This window comes from Asparagus officinalis, chromosome 6 (genome assembly GCF_001876935.1).
Source record: "Asparagus officinalis chromosome 6, Aspof.V1, whole genome shotgun sequence".
NCBI classification, from domain to species: domain Eukaryota; kingdom Viridiplantae; phylum Streptophyta; class Magnoliopsida; order Asparagales; family Asparagaceae; genus Asparagus; species Asparagus officinalis.
In genome coordinates, this window is record NC_033799.1 from 71,658,181 (window position 1) to 71,676,028 (window position 17,848).

The window sequence follows — 17,848 nt, forward strand, 5'->3', positions numbered from 1 at the left end:
CAATCATAAATCAAGTAAAACAAAGTATCAATATCGTTAAACGCCATACAAAAAGATCTTACATCCCTTTCCCCCTAATAGAAAATGACAACCATCAAAGTTGAATTGATGTCAACATAAACACCAGAAAAGGGTGCAGATGACCATCTTGAGAAATAATAACTCATCACTTGGTCTTACAACTCTTTTGTTAAGCAAATTGTTCTCCGAATGATTCAGGATCTGGAAAAATAAGGTTGAAACTAAGAGCTAAGGGTAACAATCATCAATGGTTGATGATCGGATGATAAAGAACAAGATGATGGTGTGATTTGAGAAGCTCTGGGAGGTGGAAATGAGATTCTCTTTAACAAGTCTCAAATATTAGCTCTCTCTTCCACTATCTTCTTTTCTCTCAATTAGATCAAGAACTTCATGAAAACCGAGAGAGGGGAACCCTATACATAGCTGCAATGAATAATTGGGATTAAAAATTGAAATCTGAATTTTCGTTCCAATCTCATCAATGAGACATGTATGCTCATTAATGAACATGCCTCATTGATGAGTATACATTCTCATCGATGAGCAAAAGGTCTTTGGACCTTTTTTAATCGATGAAGAGTTACAATTGATGATCCTGTATGCTTATTAGTAAGCATGCCTCATTGATGAGTATACATTCTCATCAACGAGGAAAATATACTTGTACTTTTTTCTAATTGATGAAGAGTCACATTCGAAGACCCTAGAACCATTTGCATCGAAGAGCAAGGATATTCATCGATGAATATTTTTGCTGAAATTGTTGTTAAGCTGATTTTCACTCCTTTTTGCCTCAAATCTCAATTCTAACTTGTTATAACTTGCACAAAACATCTCAAGCACATATTAGAACCAACTAAATATTTGTTATTATTGAAACTAAGTCAATTGTACGGATAAGGTCCGAACAATCTCTCCCTTTCGATAATAACAAAGTCAAAATTTTGAATTAAAAAAACAAATGTATGAGATACATAAAAAATACATTTTCTCAGTTTCATGATTTATGAAATATGATATGTAAGCTCTCCCTATGGATATGCATACTTGAAACATGAACTACAAGTTAACTGAGTTGGCCTTCAACAATGCTTCTCAGCAAAAACAACTTTTTCAAAATCTTTCCAAAGATTTCAAAAAATAGTCTCAATTTGGAAAATTTTTAAAATTTCTCAATCCTCCACCTCGAATTTTTTTCAAAAGATGAAAATATACTACATATTCATCAAAGAATTTACAGACTTTCAAATTTCCACATTTCTCCCCCTTTTTTGTTAGAAAAACAACGCTTTCCAAATGAACATATAAAGAGATAAAAGCATCGAATAATACAACTGAAATGTCAAAAATCTTAAAATTTTTTAGAAAAAATGCTAATGACATGCTGGTATTAATTATACGTGTGGATCCCATCATATCATTTCGTGTACATGTAAAAGGCTCATAGTAAGAAAATAAAGTGTATCAGAAAGTGTAACTCAAAACAACAAACAAATATGATATGCATGCAAACAAACGTATATGAGCAAGCTAAAAGAGGGAAAAATCTCAACTTTTAAAGAAAGATGAATACTATCAACCTTAAGCCATGTAGGGGTTACAAAGAGATCAATAGAGTTTAGCGGACGATGTGCATCATCTCTAAACATGTAGCGTTGAGTGCAAGATAGTTACCCTTTGATATATGCAACTAACTATAAATTCATAAGTGTGGGGTTTTGACCATCTTTTTATTGATACTATTTTTGTGTGGATTTGATGAGTGTGAATTTTTTATCATCTTTTAACAATATACTCATATACATATTTATTTGAGCAGAGTTGCATATTGGCAAATTTTTTTTTAAGTTAGTGTATAGAAACCTACGCATAGCTTGTATCTCATATAACCAATTACATGCATATGCACACTCGAAAGGAATTTAAAGTCAACAACCACTAAGGACACCATACATGATAATATGAACCCCGTTCATGTGAAAATGAAGTGAAACTACACTATACATGTCAACCAACAAGCCAATATTATATATATTTTACGTAGATGTGGAAAATATGGATTTGACAAAAAAAATCTCATGTGCCATTTAACAGTATTATACAAAGAAAACATCTTAAAAAACAATCTTAGATTTTTTTTCAAATTTTTTAATTTTTCTGGTATTTTCAAAAACAAAAAGAAAAGAAAAAAGAATTTTTTATATAAGTAGGTAAAAAACAAAAGAAAAGAAAGAGAGAAATTTTATCTTGTTTTTTAAAATAAAAAGAAAGCAAAAAAATGTAAATACAGCAAGTGGGATTTATAGACTATACATTGTACTTACCCCTATTTGAAGATTTGCTGAACCAATCATTTATACAAGCATTGTGTGCTTTTGCAACAAATCCACACTTGCATAATAAAACCCTTTTTGCTACATTTAGTAATTTTATTTGCATCTAAAAGTTTTACACTTTTAGAATAAATATCAAAGAGATACGAACTATAATTATTTGTATGTCTATTAATCAGTAAAAATAGCTGAACCTATTTAAAAAATAATCGGTGTTGTATGAGTATATTTAGAAAACGAGTAAACATATCTATGTTGTGGAATCTACTAATGGATATGAGATTATCACTAAGCCCATAAAACATTAAGGAGTTTGAAAGAAGCATTATCTATTTGAAATAAGCATTATCTATCTTACCAACTCTAACAATTTACCTTATTTGTTGACCTCAAAAGTGACATATCCATTTTTCTTCTTAATTAGGCTAAAGAACAGATTTTTGTTTCATGTCATATGCTTTGAGCAAGTGAGTTGAATTCAAAATATTATCGTCCTGCACCACTACAATAAAGAAGAAATGTGTGACCTATGTATTCACATACGTCCACTCTGAGTAGGAATAGCCTATTTGGGTACCCAAATGTGTTTTAATGTAATATAAGCTTGAATTTGGAATGTAAAGTCTTTCTTCATGGATCATTTTTCTTGAAATTTTAAAAATACATTCTAAAGTAGTATATATATAGAAATACATTTTTGTTGAAATTTTAGACCTTAGTTTTTGCAGGTCCTCTTGCTGAGAGGATTAGTGGCCGATTGTCACATGCCTTGGTTTTATTATCGTTTTCATTAATATTTATGTCGGTTCAGGGCGTGACATTTACCATCTTGGTTTGATATTGCATGTAACACGACATAGAGAGATGCCCCATTCTACCACATGATGTGCAAGTAGTATATAATGCACTAGAGATCAGAGCATAAAAAGTCAAATTATTCCCTTGCACAAAAGATGGTTGAATTCTCTTTTTCTTGTTGGAATATAAATAACCAAGTCTAGTTTTAGCTTTTGTTGACTAGAAAGGACCATGTTTAAACATTTTGAGCCCAACAGAATTTTTTTCACGATATTTCCTAAATTTTTTTGGACTTGAGCAATTCCGTTTTAGACACAATTGTAATGCAACGAGTTTCAAACTTCTTTTGCTCATTAGATAATTCACATGAAAGAGTAGTTAACTGACCGACTAAGTCATCATTTTCAAAATTTAGGGCATTTAATTCTATTTTTAACTCTTTATTCATATCTCTATATATGGAGCATTCAAGATAGATATGAGATGAAGCGTTTGAACTAGCAGTGTCAGGAGCATTTAATTCCAAAGTAATTTTTTTTAATTTCATATGCAAAATTTTGTTATCCTTAATTTGAATGCATTTTTTTCAAAGATCTATATTTATCAATTATCATCAAGTTTCTCTAATTGACTGAGCTTTTCACCATATTTAGCATATAATTCATCATATGAAGAGTATACCTCATCGTATGAACTCTCGTTCTCGGAGTTGTCTGAAGTCTCACTTTTTGCCATGAGCCAAAGATGTGTGCCTTCTTCTTGTTGTCTCTCGAACTTCTTCTTGTTGTCACTCGATCTGCTCTCTGACTTCTCATCTCCACTTGAGATGTCCCTCGTTGTTCCTTGAAGCTCTTGCCTCTTCCCTTTTGCTCTTTGTTTTGGAGACATTCATTTTGGAAGTGATCGAGTATACCTACAATGATGACAAACTGGTTCACAATTAGAATCACCATATTTACTTTTCTTACCTTAGAGCAATTCTGATTCCTTTTGTTGCATTGAAACTTTTGACCATCCTTCGATTTGAGAAAGAATTTGAGTCCTTTGACAATTAAGCCTATGCCACCATCATCCTCATCTTCTGAGCTGGAACTCGACTTAGCTTTGTTTTTGCTTTCTCAGCTTTAAGAGCCACAAATTTCTTTTTGGACTCTTCCTTCATGTTTTCTTCTAGCTCATCTTCAACCTCATCTTATGTGTTATGAGATTACTATAAAATTTTCAAGAGCCATGTTAGATAAAATATGTGACTCTTCAATAGCTGTTGTTACCTTGACATCCCATTCATGTGGGAGTGAATGAAGAAATGTGGGGATGAGCTCGTCCTTATGATACTCCTTTCCAAGTGCTCACATATTATTCATGATATTAGTGAATCTGGTAAACGCCTCCTGAATCATCTCGGATGTCTTCACCTTGAAGTTCTCACACTTGCACACTAGAACAGCAAGCTTGGCTTCATTGACCTGAGACGGTCCCTCATGGGTGGCTTCTAATGTTTTCCTGCACAATCACACAACTAGAAATACTATTAAATTCTTTAGTAGTAACTGACTAGTAAAGAGCATTCATTGATTTAGCATTTAAAGAGTATAACTTCTTTTCTTTATCATCCCACTTGTCCTTAGTTTTGATAACCATGGTTTTTGCTGTAGTGGTAGTGGGTTCGTTATAATTAGACTCAACCATGTTCCAAACATCATAGTCAAATGGACAAAAGAAATACTCTCGTACGAGCTCTTCAATATGAAAAGTTCGTGCACCATCAAAAAGTGGGGGTCGGTTAACGACATAGCCTTCACGAAAAGCGGTTGAGCTTACTGAACTTGCCATCTATCCTTAGGATGATGTTAAGCCTGGACAAGGATGCCTAAGCTCTAATACCACTGTTGGTATCTAGATGCAAGCCTAGAAGGGAGAATTGAATAAGATTGCTACCGTTTTTCAAACAATCATAGATTTTGCAGCGAAAATTAAATAGAAATAATAAAACGATAATCAACACAATAAACTAAAAAACAATCACGACCATAACAAACAATATTCTACAGTGGTTCAACTAAACAATCCTTCATCCATTTTTCCCTCTTGGGAAAAGGCTTCCTAAATATATGAAAGGTCTTCTGAATTTTACAAATCTGATTCAGTAGTCTTACAAGATCGAAGCCCTATTTTCTTCCAAATTAGCCATCTGACATAAACTATCACAGTGGGAAACCCTAGCCCTAGCTAGTAACCATATCCTCAATTACACTCTGGCTTGAGTATGTTGTAAACCCTCTTTCTCAATTCACACCGGCTTGAATATGCCAAAAAACAATAGATCAAGCGATCGTAAAACAAGAGTAAAATAAAGATCAATATCATTATGCACAATATAGAAAGATCTTACAGCCTTTTTGTTAAACCGTTCTTTGAAAGATTCAATTGAAGATCTATAAGAACCGGTTAAAATTGAGATCTAGGGCAATGCTCGACGGTTGATGATCAGATGGTGAGGAGCACGATGAGGATGTCTGAGAAGCTCTGGGGAGGTGGAGATGAGATTCTTTTCAATAAGTATCAAACTCTTAACTCTCTCTTCCACTCTTTTCTTCTCTCAATTAGGTTAGGAACTTCTGTAAAAAACGAGAGAAGGATTACTCTACACAGCTTCAATGAACGGTTGAGATTAAAATTTGAAACCTGAGTTTTCGTTCGAGTCTCATTAATGAGACGGGAATGCTCACCGATGAGAGTATGCATTCTCATCAACGAGGAAAAAGTCTTTGGACTTTTTTCTAATCGGTGAAGAGTTACAACTGATAAACGTAGAACTATTCTCATCGATGAGAAAGAATATCCATCGATGAGTATCTTTGCTAAAGTTGCTGTTAAGCTGATATTCACTCCTTTTGGACTCAATCGCAATTCTAACTTGTTATAACCTGCGCAAAACATCTCTACCACATATTAGAACCAAATGAATGTTTGTTATTATTCAAACTAAGTCAATTGTCAGACATAGGTCTAGCAGGATTTACAATAATTCTCACTGTTATGTTATACTTGCGGAGTATTTCTTCTGTTATCACATTCCGAGGTAACCCCTTATAATAACATTTGCTCAACGAATAACCCCCTTACATTAAATGAGTTCAGCATATACCTACACGTTCTATTACCTCTAAATTACGTTGGGAACCAGCGGATTATCTGCTCAACTAGCATCAACATAGGGATATTATCTGCTCAATTAATGTCATGCAGGTGGCTTGTTTGTCGAATCTAATAGAATCGGGGTAGGTGTGGATGTTGGTGGGGTATAATGTAACAGTTTAGACTGAATTGGGTGGTGGTTTTTTTCTTGGTGGTGGTGTGGGGGGTGGGGTGGAGGGGGAGGGGTGGTTCACTGAGAACATTACTAGTACAGCGGCTGAGAGTGGGAGAAAAGGCGGGTTGTTTCTATTGTTCTAATCCTTAATGTTTGTTTGTTGACCTCAAAGTGCATTTTCTTTTAGTAGTCCGAAATAGAAGTAATACTACCATATTTTTAGTCTATGCATTTTTTAATTTCTTATGTGCGTCTTTAAGACATGTCTCTTCATGCTACATCTTTAGGTGCATATGAGCTTATTAAAGACGAGAGCAGGGCTGGGGCTTGTCTATGGATCACTAAGCGTAGGGGTATGGAGTATTGGCCTACTCCTATGGAGGAGAGAAAATATAGAGTCAAATCATTCAAGTCAACAAGAAGCTTGACATACGCTGCACCTAGCATCGAGATACCGCAGGCTTACAGTAAAGTGTATGTTATCTACATCTTTTTACCTATCTGTATGTCATCTTCTGTACACACACTGGTCAAAACAGTTAAGTTTGTGTACGTTGAAAAACTAATGTATATTTCATTAATGATTTGAATGCATGTCTGTGGACAGCTATATAGCACAGGTAAAATTACAAAAAACTAAACAAAATCAGGATTAGGAGATAACTTTTACTGGAAAGTTGACTCTTAAATCTAAGCAGTTCATAATTAATACAGTACTCTGACTGAGTTAAGGATAAAATACTGTATTAAAATCCTTTTAAGTGTACTTGTAAAATCTTGAATATGCTTAGGTTTCCTTCCACTAAATATTACAAGCAGATCATGCTCTTATATTTGTATAGTTCTTCAAATCTTTGAGCTAGTGTGGGTTGTTTTATACTAAACATTGCCATTTACCCCTTACAGTACAAATTCTTTGTTACAATTTTAGATTGACCGTAATACAGTGTCCTGCAATGTTTCTTATAGCTAATTTTGCATAAATCTTTGTGATGAAATTATCCTTTTTATGATTTTCATTTTTTCACATAAACTCCATCCTGAAGCTGAATTGATGAGGAAATTATTGCTGAAGCTTCCTCTAGTTATAAGTTGTTGAAAGGGCAATAACCTGGGAAACTATGTAAATATTGTTGAAAGGGCAATAAGCTTCCTCTAGTTATAAGTTGTTGAAAGGGCAATAACCTGGGAAACTATGTAAATATTGTGAATTCTTGAGAATATTTAGCTTCATTGACAATGTAAAGGAACAAATTGGGACTAATGCTATGTTCACTGTTTCAGTTTTTATAATGGACAGAAGTACTGATCCATTTTGGTCTAAGAGTATCAATAGACATTAATATTTTCAATTTTTCTTTGAACTGACACTCTAAATCTGTTCTATTGTTCCAAAACCCGAAGTTGTATTGAGATGCACTCTACAATTTTGATTGGCTGAGTCTTTCTTGTAGGTTGATGCCTGTATGGAGTCAACCTATGTTTTGCTTTCAATATTTTGTTTTTTAAATGGTTTTTTTGCATATATTACCCTTAAATCATCCATATTTGCAAATTTACCCCTCAAATCTCAATATTTGCAAAACTACCATCCAAAACTCTCAAAATTTCATTTTTCTGCCCCTCACTGATAATTGTGTTGGAATTTTTAGAGGTTACTGGATGGATTTATAAATCTGCGCCCATCTCAACTATCCCCAACTTCTTTCCTCCCTTCCCCAATCTCAGATACTCAAAAGAACTTCTCCACCTCACCACCTCAACCTCGCCCCCCTTCTTCAACTCCCTGCCATGGTCGAGGGAATCTCCGGAGACCTTTAATTTGGTGATGAGTTCCATTTCAAACATTTCAGGAGGGAAATTGTGGTGGGATTTGCTGAAGCCGTCAAGGGCCTTTGTTGGCGGTGACAGTGGAATGGGTGCATTGGGTGAGCTTAGAGATGAAAAGGAAGTTATGGATCAAACGCCATGAGAAGTTGTTGCAGAGGCGGAGGAAAAGCTCGTGGGTGAGGGTTAAATTGACTTTTTGGGTGGTAGGTTTGGAGGTTGCCAGAGAAGAAGACCTGGAAGAATGAGATCAATTTTAGAGAAGGAAATGGGGAAGAAAACTTGAAGGAGATGCTGTAGAAGATAATTTTTTTTTAAATAATGGAAAAGATTATTACAAAGAACTAAAATGAAGTAGACGATGAGAGGAGTATAAAACCCCTATGAATTCTGATTTTGTAACCTTAGTATTGGGGTACTTTAATCAATAGATAATTGCAAAGTATAAATTAAGAGAATATACCGGTTATATTCCTTAACATAGTTAAGTGAGTAGTTTTTTTTTCCAATGTTATGAATTGGAGGGTTGCAAATAATAAGATTTGAGGGGCAATTTTGCAAATGTGGATAATTTAAGGGGTATATATGCAAAAACCCCTTTTTAAGCATATCCCTCCAAGACTTCCTTAATTTTCCTTCTCAATCTCTGGTATTTGATGCATCCCTCCAAATATCTAAAATTTCTCACAAAATGGCTGATATCCTGATTCCTACTCAATTTTGTTTTCCCCTCTGTTTTTGACTTGAGGTTGGGGCATTTAATTTATCTGAGGTTTCTTCCAAAAACTTAAAAATTTGTTGGGGTTTTGATCAAGGATTAAAGATTTAAGGAGGGTATATTGAGAAAAATTTGAAAGAGGGTTTATCTAAAAACCCAAATATGTTATATATATGCCTTTCTAAATCTCTGAATCTCTCTTTTAGCTTGCTGAATCGGCCATGACTGATTTTCTGTCACAGGTGCAGAACTCTCTTTCATGTACACATAACAGCTGAGACAGATCCCTTTTGGTTTGTAGTTCTAATTTTGTTTTTACTTCTTAACACAAGTTTTTTTTTTTTTGCAGCTTCTGGTCTTTAAACAGTTTGAAAGCTCTCTGTGTTTAATATTTTCCCGCATCAGATTGTGTTTATATTTTCTTGGATATGTGAAACATTACTTTTCTTTGTCCTAAGAAATATTGGTTATTTGGTATATAATAGTGAGAAAGTGTGTATGCATGTATTTTGGAAATGTTTTTATTTTATGCTTCTATCTCATTATTTATGTAATTTTTATCTAGTTTTCTTTTCATTGTCGTCATCAATATATTGTTGCCTTTTCTTTTGAGGTAAAGTTAGTGTTACTTTTCAAATGTCTATATATTCTGCGACATAACTTTTTCTTTTTTATTATTAATTTTCAATGAAACTTCATGCTACGTTATTTGTCATGCAGAATTGTACACACCCTTAATCATAATTTCAGAAACGCAACCAGAGTTGTTCAAACACAGTTGACTTTTCCCCTCAAAGCACATCATGCCCTTGTCAAAGTCATATATGCTGGTGTAAACGCAAGTGACGTATGTTCTCTTCTTATTAGTTTCTGAATGTATATAAGGGCCTTACTGCTTACATGATTTTTAGTTTATATATACTGCTTCCATATTCTTTTTCCTTCTGGCCTGATGTGGAGTGTGTTTTGAAGGTAAATTTCAGCTCTGGGCGTTATTTTAGCGGCAACAATAGAGATGTCACTGCGCTTCTTCCATTTGATGCTGGTTTTGAGGTGTGTTTATTTTCACCATAAGAATAGATTCCCTTGCAGCAATTTTTTGTTATGAGAAGTGAAGAAGACCAAATATGCTTTTGCATTAACTAGAAAATAATGCCCAAGAAGGGGAGGAAAATAACTAATTTGATCAAAAGTTGGGGTCTTATGATCTGTTATTATACATGTTCTGCGTTGTCCCTTACCCACCTGCATCCATACCCGTACCTATGCAAATTAGTCCTACTTTATGATATTGCCGTGTCCCTACTGGTGGATCCACCTTGACCAAAGTGGGGTCATTTGACCCCACTTTAGCTAAGGAGGATCAAGAACCACTTTGTGCAGCCCGATTTGTACAGTAACATCCTACCTTGTTAGCTCAGCTCAAATGCCTGGCGTTACTTAGCTTTAGTGCTGGTGAAAGTAACTCATAATTAACCAAATAACTAATGTAGATGCAAACATTGCATTACAATTGTCATGAACTGCTGCTCATAATGTCACGCTAAATGCTGGATACTGGACTGGTCACTTAACCATGGATCTGCACAAACCAAGGCACCTATTCAAGAAGGATATTCTGCAATGATGTGTCTAAAAATCTTGGCCAGTATGTAGTTAAAGGAGTGTCTTTAAATCGTGGATTGTTCATAGTGTACAGAAACTTAATAAATGAATGAAGGACTTTGATTGATGATTTTCAATTGCATCACCACATAAAAGGTTGTAATGGAGGTTATTATTATTATTTATATTTGCTTAACATTCTTCTATTGTAGGCTGTCGGCTTAATTGCGGCTGTTGGAGATTTTGTCACCTTGAAAGTTGGCACCCCTGTTGCTTTTATGACTTTTGGCAGCTATGCAGAATTCACAATGGTATTTAGCTATTACCTTAGTCATTTTGACATTTTTCTATAACTCTGTTCATTTGTTGGTATTTTAAGTATTTTACTTATCCATATCTCACTAACTTTCTCTTTTTGTTTCTTACTTGGATTGTGCAGGTTCCTGCAAAACATCTACTTCCTGTGCCCAGGCCAGATCCAGAGGTTGTTGCAATGCTTACATCTGGTTTGACGGCTTCAATTGCTTTAGAAAAGGTTTGTTCTATAGTTCTCTTATAGTTTTTCTTCTACTTCTTCAGCATCTTGTTCAATATAAATGTACCCTTAGAAAAGTTATGTTACTCTTTTTGAAAGGTCTGATATAACAAGGGAATAGTTATATCATGTCCCAGAATCCTGGACAAGGTTCAATGGCTGTCCCTTCCCCTAACATGGCTTGTATTGAAACTAATACACTGCCTTGTATATATGTATTTGCAGAAGTCTTATTGCTGGGGTGATCCAACCCTTACTCCCTCTTCAAACAAATGTTTCATCTTATAGTTCTTCGCCAAACCCAACCTCTTCAAACAAATGTTTCATCTTATAGTTGTTCGCCAAACCCAACCTAACCAATAGCTTCTATTGCAAATAGGGTAGCAATTGTCAACTTTTAACTTCTATCAAAGAAGTAATTCATAAAGTAAAGCATTAATTCTTAATTTTTATACTATATTTAATAATCATCAGACCTCCCTTAGAGCTTGTTCTTTCACCTTCAGGACCTACCAGTTCCCGGATTTTAAGCAACTGACAGATATTGAAAGATCAAGATATAAGGTTGGAAAAGTTTCCCAAGCAATTATCATTGAAAGAAATATACTACTTTGCAGCATTATTTGTGGAAGTGCAGCTTCCTGTTCCTTTTTTTAGTAGTTAGCCTTACGTCATCTTCGGAGGTAACAAATTATGCTTCCAAAGAATAAGGATGTGACGGTAGAGATAGGGCATTTGAAGACTACTCAGCAGTTCTATATCTTCTATCTTTGTCAATCATTTCTAGTAAATTATGTTTTTTTGGTTCATGGAGGTTTCTATGATATCAACTGTTATTTGATTGTCTGTGATGCAACATTATGAATATTTATCCTATCTTGAAAATAAATTATCTTTCATAATTTTAGGCTGGGCAGATGGAATCTGGACAAACAGTTCTTGTTACAGCAGCAGCTGGTGGGACTGGACAATTTGCAGTTCAGGTTAGTGATATACATGCAGCAGTTGCTGTATGTTTATGTATTTATTCATGTATATTTACTAGTTTTCCTGTTGGGTTCACTTGGTGCTGATAAATGGAAATGATGTACTGGTCTCTTGTGCTATGTGGTTTAATTTAGCGTTACACAAATATTAATATACGAAACTCATAATTCAAAAGAAACTAAGCATTCTGACTAATATTGAACATCACAACAACATCCATTTACTTTTCCTATGGATTGATTAATACTTTATTTATTTATTTATTTATAATTTTGAATAGTATATGGTTACAATGTCAGTGTAATACTTAATCTTCTTTAAATTTCGTGTTTGGACAAAGCTTTTACTGCTATTAATGGAGATAACTAGATATGCAGTGTGTATGTAAGCTTCATGTAATTTGATTGATGAAGCTTTTAGAAGGACTAAGGTGATGATGATTGATGAGATTCTAGTTCATATTTACTGTGGATTTCTTCATATCCCAACATTGGCTTTTAGCCACAGAAAATCCTATTATTCCATGATTTTCTTGTTTGTCTCACTTAAAAAAAAAATATCCAGTGAAAGCTGACTCTGCTAAAGAAATACCTTTTGTTACAGCTTAATATCCCTTTTTCTTCTAGCAATTCTACGAATACATTTTTTGACATAGATACTAATACAATACTTTGGAATTCGTCATATTCCAACATTGGCTTTTAGCCACAGAAAATCCAATTATTCCATGATTTTCTTGTTTGTCTCACTTTTTTTTAATATCAAGTGAAAACTGACTCTGCTAAGGAAATAGCTTTTGTTACAGTTCAATATCCTTTTTTCTTCTAGCATTTCTACGAATGCAGTTTTTGACATAGAAGTATGTGTTAGCACTGTAATTGTCTGATGTTTGATATGTGTAGTTATCAGGGGACTTTGATAGAAATACTTGGAGGAAAATGGAACATCTATTGTATTGTTTGTTCTCTTCTCCTCCTCTTTCACCTGCTCTTCTGCCGCTGCCCCCTTTTCCTTGCACTTTTCTCTCCTGCTCTCTTTTCTCCTCCCTCTTCTTTCTCTTCTATGGCTTTTGGTGGACAACTTTTTGCTATCCACTTAAGTTGACACAAGTTTTGCTCTCTCTCTCTATATATATATGTATATATATATATATATATATATGAAACTATATTTGTGGAGTCACAACTTAATGTTACTTTTACATCAGCAACAACTTTTATTTATAATCTAGAAATCTATTTCTGTTTATTTACTTTTCCTCTTCTTTATTAGCCTATTTACACCTTTTCTTCTCTTATTTTCCTCTTCTTCTTCTTCAGTATAGTTCATAAAGTTTTTGGCTTCTTTTGGTATGGTTACTTCATTGTGTTCCTTTCCTTTTTTTCCTTTCGTTGTCCTATTCTCTTCTCTTCTCTTCTTCTTTTTCTCTGCTTTGCCTCAATACTACTTTGTCTTCACCTCTTCTCCCTGAACATTGTTACCAAAGCACTTCATAGAACTGTAGATTCTTTGCCACTTTCCATAAGGAGGCTTCTGACATGGAAAGAGAGTTACCTAATTTATTAATTATAATCATCATGTACTTAATGACACAAGGATATTAATTTGATTCATCTCAAATTTAATTATTATTTTGTTTAAATACTAAGAAAGACATTTATGGCTGCGGTCACGCCTTACTTCAGTGAAGTTCAGTAAGACGTATGTCTCACCAACTACCTTGTGTCTTCTGCCTTAAGCGCGTAAGGCATTTACACCTTGACAGATCAGTGGTATATATTTCTAACAAATTTAGCATATATGACCTACATGCTCAGCTTGAGGGGGGGGGGTATTCTTGTAATTTCATTATTTTTGTATGCACTGAGAAGAAAGGAGTGATTATGATCCTCAAATGTACCTCATAAGTAATAACGCCAATAATACTTTTTTTTTGCTACTTCCTTCACATGTTCTTTTTCATATATATTTTCAGGGAATAATTGTCTGTGCTTCATTGTCTTACTAGATCTTTAGCTATGAATGTTTCTGTTTTGACGATGTTGATTGTTTTTATTTTATATGGAAACTATGAAGCAGATGCTTATTTGTAGCTATTCTCCTCCCTCCCTCAATTGTTCAGACACTCAGCCGATTTTGTAATTTAGAGAAGCTTCATGTATTGAGGATTCATTATATTCCATTTTCAGTCATATACAGTGTATTTTGTGTAGGAAATGCAATATTCCCCTTATGGAGTCACATCCTGAGGGATGATTCCCATGCATTGGATTCTTTGGAATGTTGCATTGATGTGTTTGTAAACTTTGACCATTCCTGGAACGTTAACAAAAAGATGATGTCCGCCGGCAATGTAAGGAAAGATGAAGGTAGTCTTGCATCAGCTATGGGAGAAGAACAGAAGAGGAGAAGATAGGAGAGGATGTGGTTTGATGAGAAAAAGGAAGTCTAGCTGAGATTAGGGTTGAATAGAGCAAAAAAGACGGGGGAGGATTTAGAAAATTAAGATAGATGTAACCTAGGAAGATGATTATCTCATTCTGCATGTCCTGCAGGTAGAAAGAAAGTTACTGTGTCGCTGCATTCTTCGGAAATACATTGAAAAAGAAAAGTGAGATTCCTGATTGATGATATGTGAGAGATCCTCCTATCTTTACCGATAATGATTTTCTTATGGGTTCCTGGAATGTTGGGTGCACTAGTTCCAAATGCGAGACCCGTTACAACTCACATTCTGAAAAGATTCAAATGCATGGTGACAGTGATTTATATATTATGCTACTTGTCAATTACTCCATGTTAGTGCTTCCACTTGTTATCATCACACTTAGATTCAAGTCAAGTAAGTACTCTCTTTTTTATATTTTTGCTTATTTCTAATATGCTAGTTGCTTTCAGTTTGGAGCCATTTCTGCAGTCTCATGTTTCTATAAATTTTCTTCTTTTTCCTGTCAGTGATTGTACATGTAAGATTCTTAGTGACTTATGTTCAAATGAACATTGTTTTATTTGACTCCTAAACCATTCTCGAATTATAACAACAACCTGATACTGGTGTGGATTTTGATTTCAGATCTGTGACCACTGACCATTTATTTCACTTTTTAAATGTTCTGCTGATATAAGTTTTGTACTTTTTTTTTGTAGCTAGCAAAATTGGCTGGAAATAGAGTAGTTGCTACATGTGGAGGTGCTAAAAAAGCTGAACTATTGAGCTCCCTGGGTGTTGATCGCGTTATTGATTATAAGAAGGAAGATATAAAACATGTATGCTTAGATATTCTTCGAAATTATTTGTCTGTATTCACATGCATTTTCTATACATAATTTACTTTGTTCTGCAGTAACTGGTAAGTGTTCATAATTATAACTTGAACCGTCTTTCGCTCAAAAGTTGATAAATAGAATTGTTGAAATCAAGAAGTTAAATCAGAGTTCTAATCTGATGATAATAGTCAATTGGAAGCTTGAAAAATGCACTTGATATGGGAGATAAACAGAAATAGGCAGTATAAGATGATTTGGGGTGGCAACTGGGTCGGTCCAGAGTGTCTTAAGAAAAGTCTGATCTCAGGTGAAACTGACAAATTTTCCCTAATGGTTATATTTCTGAAGCATAACAGAACAATGTCTACTTTTCTGTGCCATATTAAGCGCCTCAGTGCAGCAGGATAAAAGTTGTTGAAGAAGGTTCCTTACAAAGTTCTCTTAGATAATCATAATGCAACAAGGTGGCTACTTTTTTGGACCAAATAACAAGATTTTATTCACTATTAGTTGGCCAGTTGGCTTTGGACCCTATCCATGCCAAAGTGGAGAGATATATGATGGTCTCACTCTGTTCAAATTTAAGTGTTTCTGGTTTTTCAAAGTCATGAGATTCTGATTTATTCCCATAGTGGAAATATGTATGTGATGAATTTATGGTTAGATGAGTTTTTAGCTTGTAGCTCAAATAGGAAAATGAATATAGTTCCGAAAATTCAGTTAATGCTTTTGCCAGTGTGGTTCTTAGCATATTAATCTAATTTGTTTCTCTCTTTCTAATATTTGAGTAAATTTCAATGTCATGCTTTTGGAAGACTAAACATCCACCTGAAACCATAGTTACCAGACATATATGGATCGGACCTGTGTCTGGACTTGGGAACATATCATATTCGATAAATATGAAGGACACGGTGAATATTCAAAGTAACAGATATTGTTTGTAAAATGATCAGCAAGAAAGAAATTAACGGGTCTATATGGATTTGGATCTTCTCCACTACTAAAAAAGTAGCGGAGAGACCACTACTTTAGTTATAGCCATTGGTTTATCTACTAAGTAGTTATGATTCATTTTAATTCTAACACTCACCATACCTTCATGAAAAAATAAATCACAACCATCCACTAAACAAATAAAAGGTTGTGATATAGTAGTGATCTCTCCACTACTTTTCTGTAGTGGAGAGAATCCGAATCCAGTCCACATATGATAGTTCTCCTAAATATCACCTAGTGTTTTGTGCTGTCTTATTTAGCGGACCATACTATGTAGTCATGAAATTGTCATCATACCTTGTAGTTGTGAAATTTCTGTTGTATTCTTTCCTGATTATTTTTCTTACTAGAGCCTTATTAGCAATGATTCTTATAATTGTAGTGACAAGATCTCAGCGTGTAATAATTTAGCTATCAGTACATTTTAATAGATGAATTTTGCTGGCCTTCTTTTTTAACAGGTCCTGAAGAAAGAATATCCTAAAGGAGTTGATATTATCTATGAATCCGTTGGGGGTGAAATGTTTGATCTATGTTTAAATGCACTAGCAGTTTATGGACGGCTAATTGTAATAGGAATGATCTCTCAGGTTATTTTATGCAACTTTTGAATTTTGTATATCGCTACATTCTGCATTTGCATGTTTCTAAATTATAATACATAATAGACAGAATTGTTTTTCCCTTGGGCATGTGCAATTTCTTAAGCAACCCAACTTTGGAGTTTTCTTTTGCGGTGGTAAGGTCCTTTGACTTGGTAACAGAGCAACCCAAGTTTGAACCTTTCTGGCCACAAATTTCTTAAGCGATGTAGAAAAAAAATACCATTTTGTGAGTCCAGGTTTCGGCCCATGAAAGGGCGCTCAACTTGCGCGGTTATTGTGAGTATAAAATTATAACCCTTAACCCTCACCATAACTTCATAGTTTTGGTGTAGTGGTAGGGTGCTTTGCCTCAGCCAACGGGGGATCTTATAGTATAAAATTATAACCATCAATCCTCACCTCAACTTCAGTGGTGTAGTGGTAGGATCCTTTGATAACGTACTATACCCTTGATTTTCAGAATTTGACATAGCTCATATCTGTCTTTCATCATGTCCGTATACCATATCCATAGTAGTCCAACCTAGTTGTTCCCTTCTCTACCTCACTTTTCCATGTTATATATGATGAAACAACTCTGTTCTACTGATTCTGGGGCTCTTTTCCATGGCATGCTATATTGACTATTAGTTAGAGAGTTTTTGCATTGTGCTTAAACATGTTAAATCAAATAAATAGGGGAAGTCATGTTGTTTAAGTTAGAAGACATAAATAAGCTATTAATTTGGTGTCACAGACATGGTGTTTCCAAGTGATAAGCATTTATGTGTCAGATATGGGAGTTATTAAAATTTGGATTTTTTTTGGGTGGGGGGGGGGGGGGGGGGGGGGGGGAAT

The 17,848-nt window shown here is 34.5% G+C and overlaps 1 protein-coding gene across 1 annotated transcript in view; it reads left to right on the forward strand.

The window, feature by feature from the left end:
• Positions 1-17,848, forward strand: part of LOC109844175 (prostaglandin reductase-3) — a 45,040-nt gene that overhangs the window by 21,215 nt on the left and 5,977 nt on the right. Inside the window, exons 7-14 of the mRNA XM_020413135.1 lie at positions 6,756-6,942; positions 9,734-9,860; positions 9,986-10,066; positions 10,831-10,929; positions 11,058-11,153; positions 12,062-12,136; positions 15,288-15,407; positions 16,868-16,996. Coding sequence (XP_020268724.1) covers positions 6,756-6,942; positions 9,734-9,860; positions 9,986-10,066; positions 10,831-10,929; positions 11,058-11,153; positions 12,062-12,136; positions 15,288-15,407; positions 16,868-16,996 — 914 coding nt within the window. The remainder of the gene's footprint in view (positions 1-6,755; positions 6,943-9,733; positions 9,861-9,985; positions 10,067-10,830; positions 10,930-11,057; positions 11,154-12,061; positions 12,137-15,287; positions 15,408-16,867; positions 16,997-17,848) is intronic.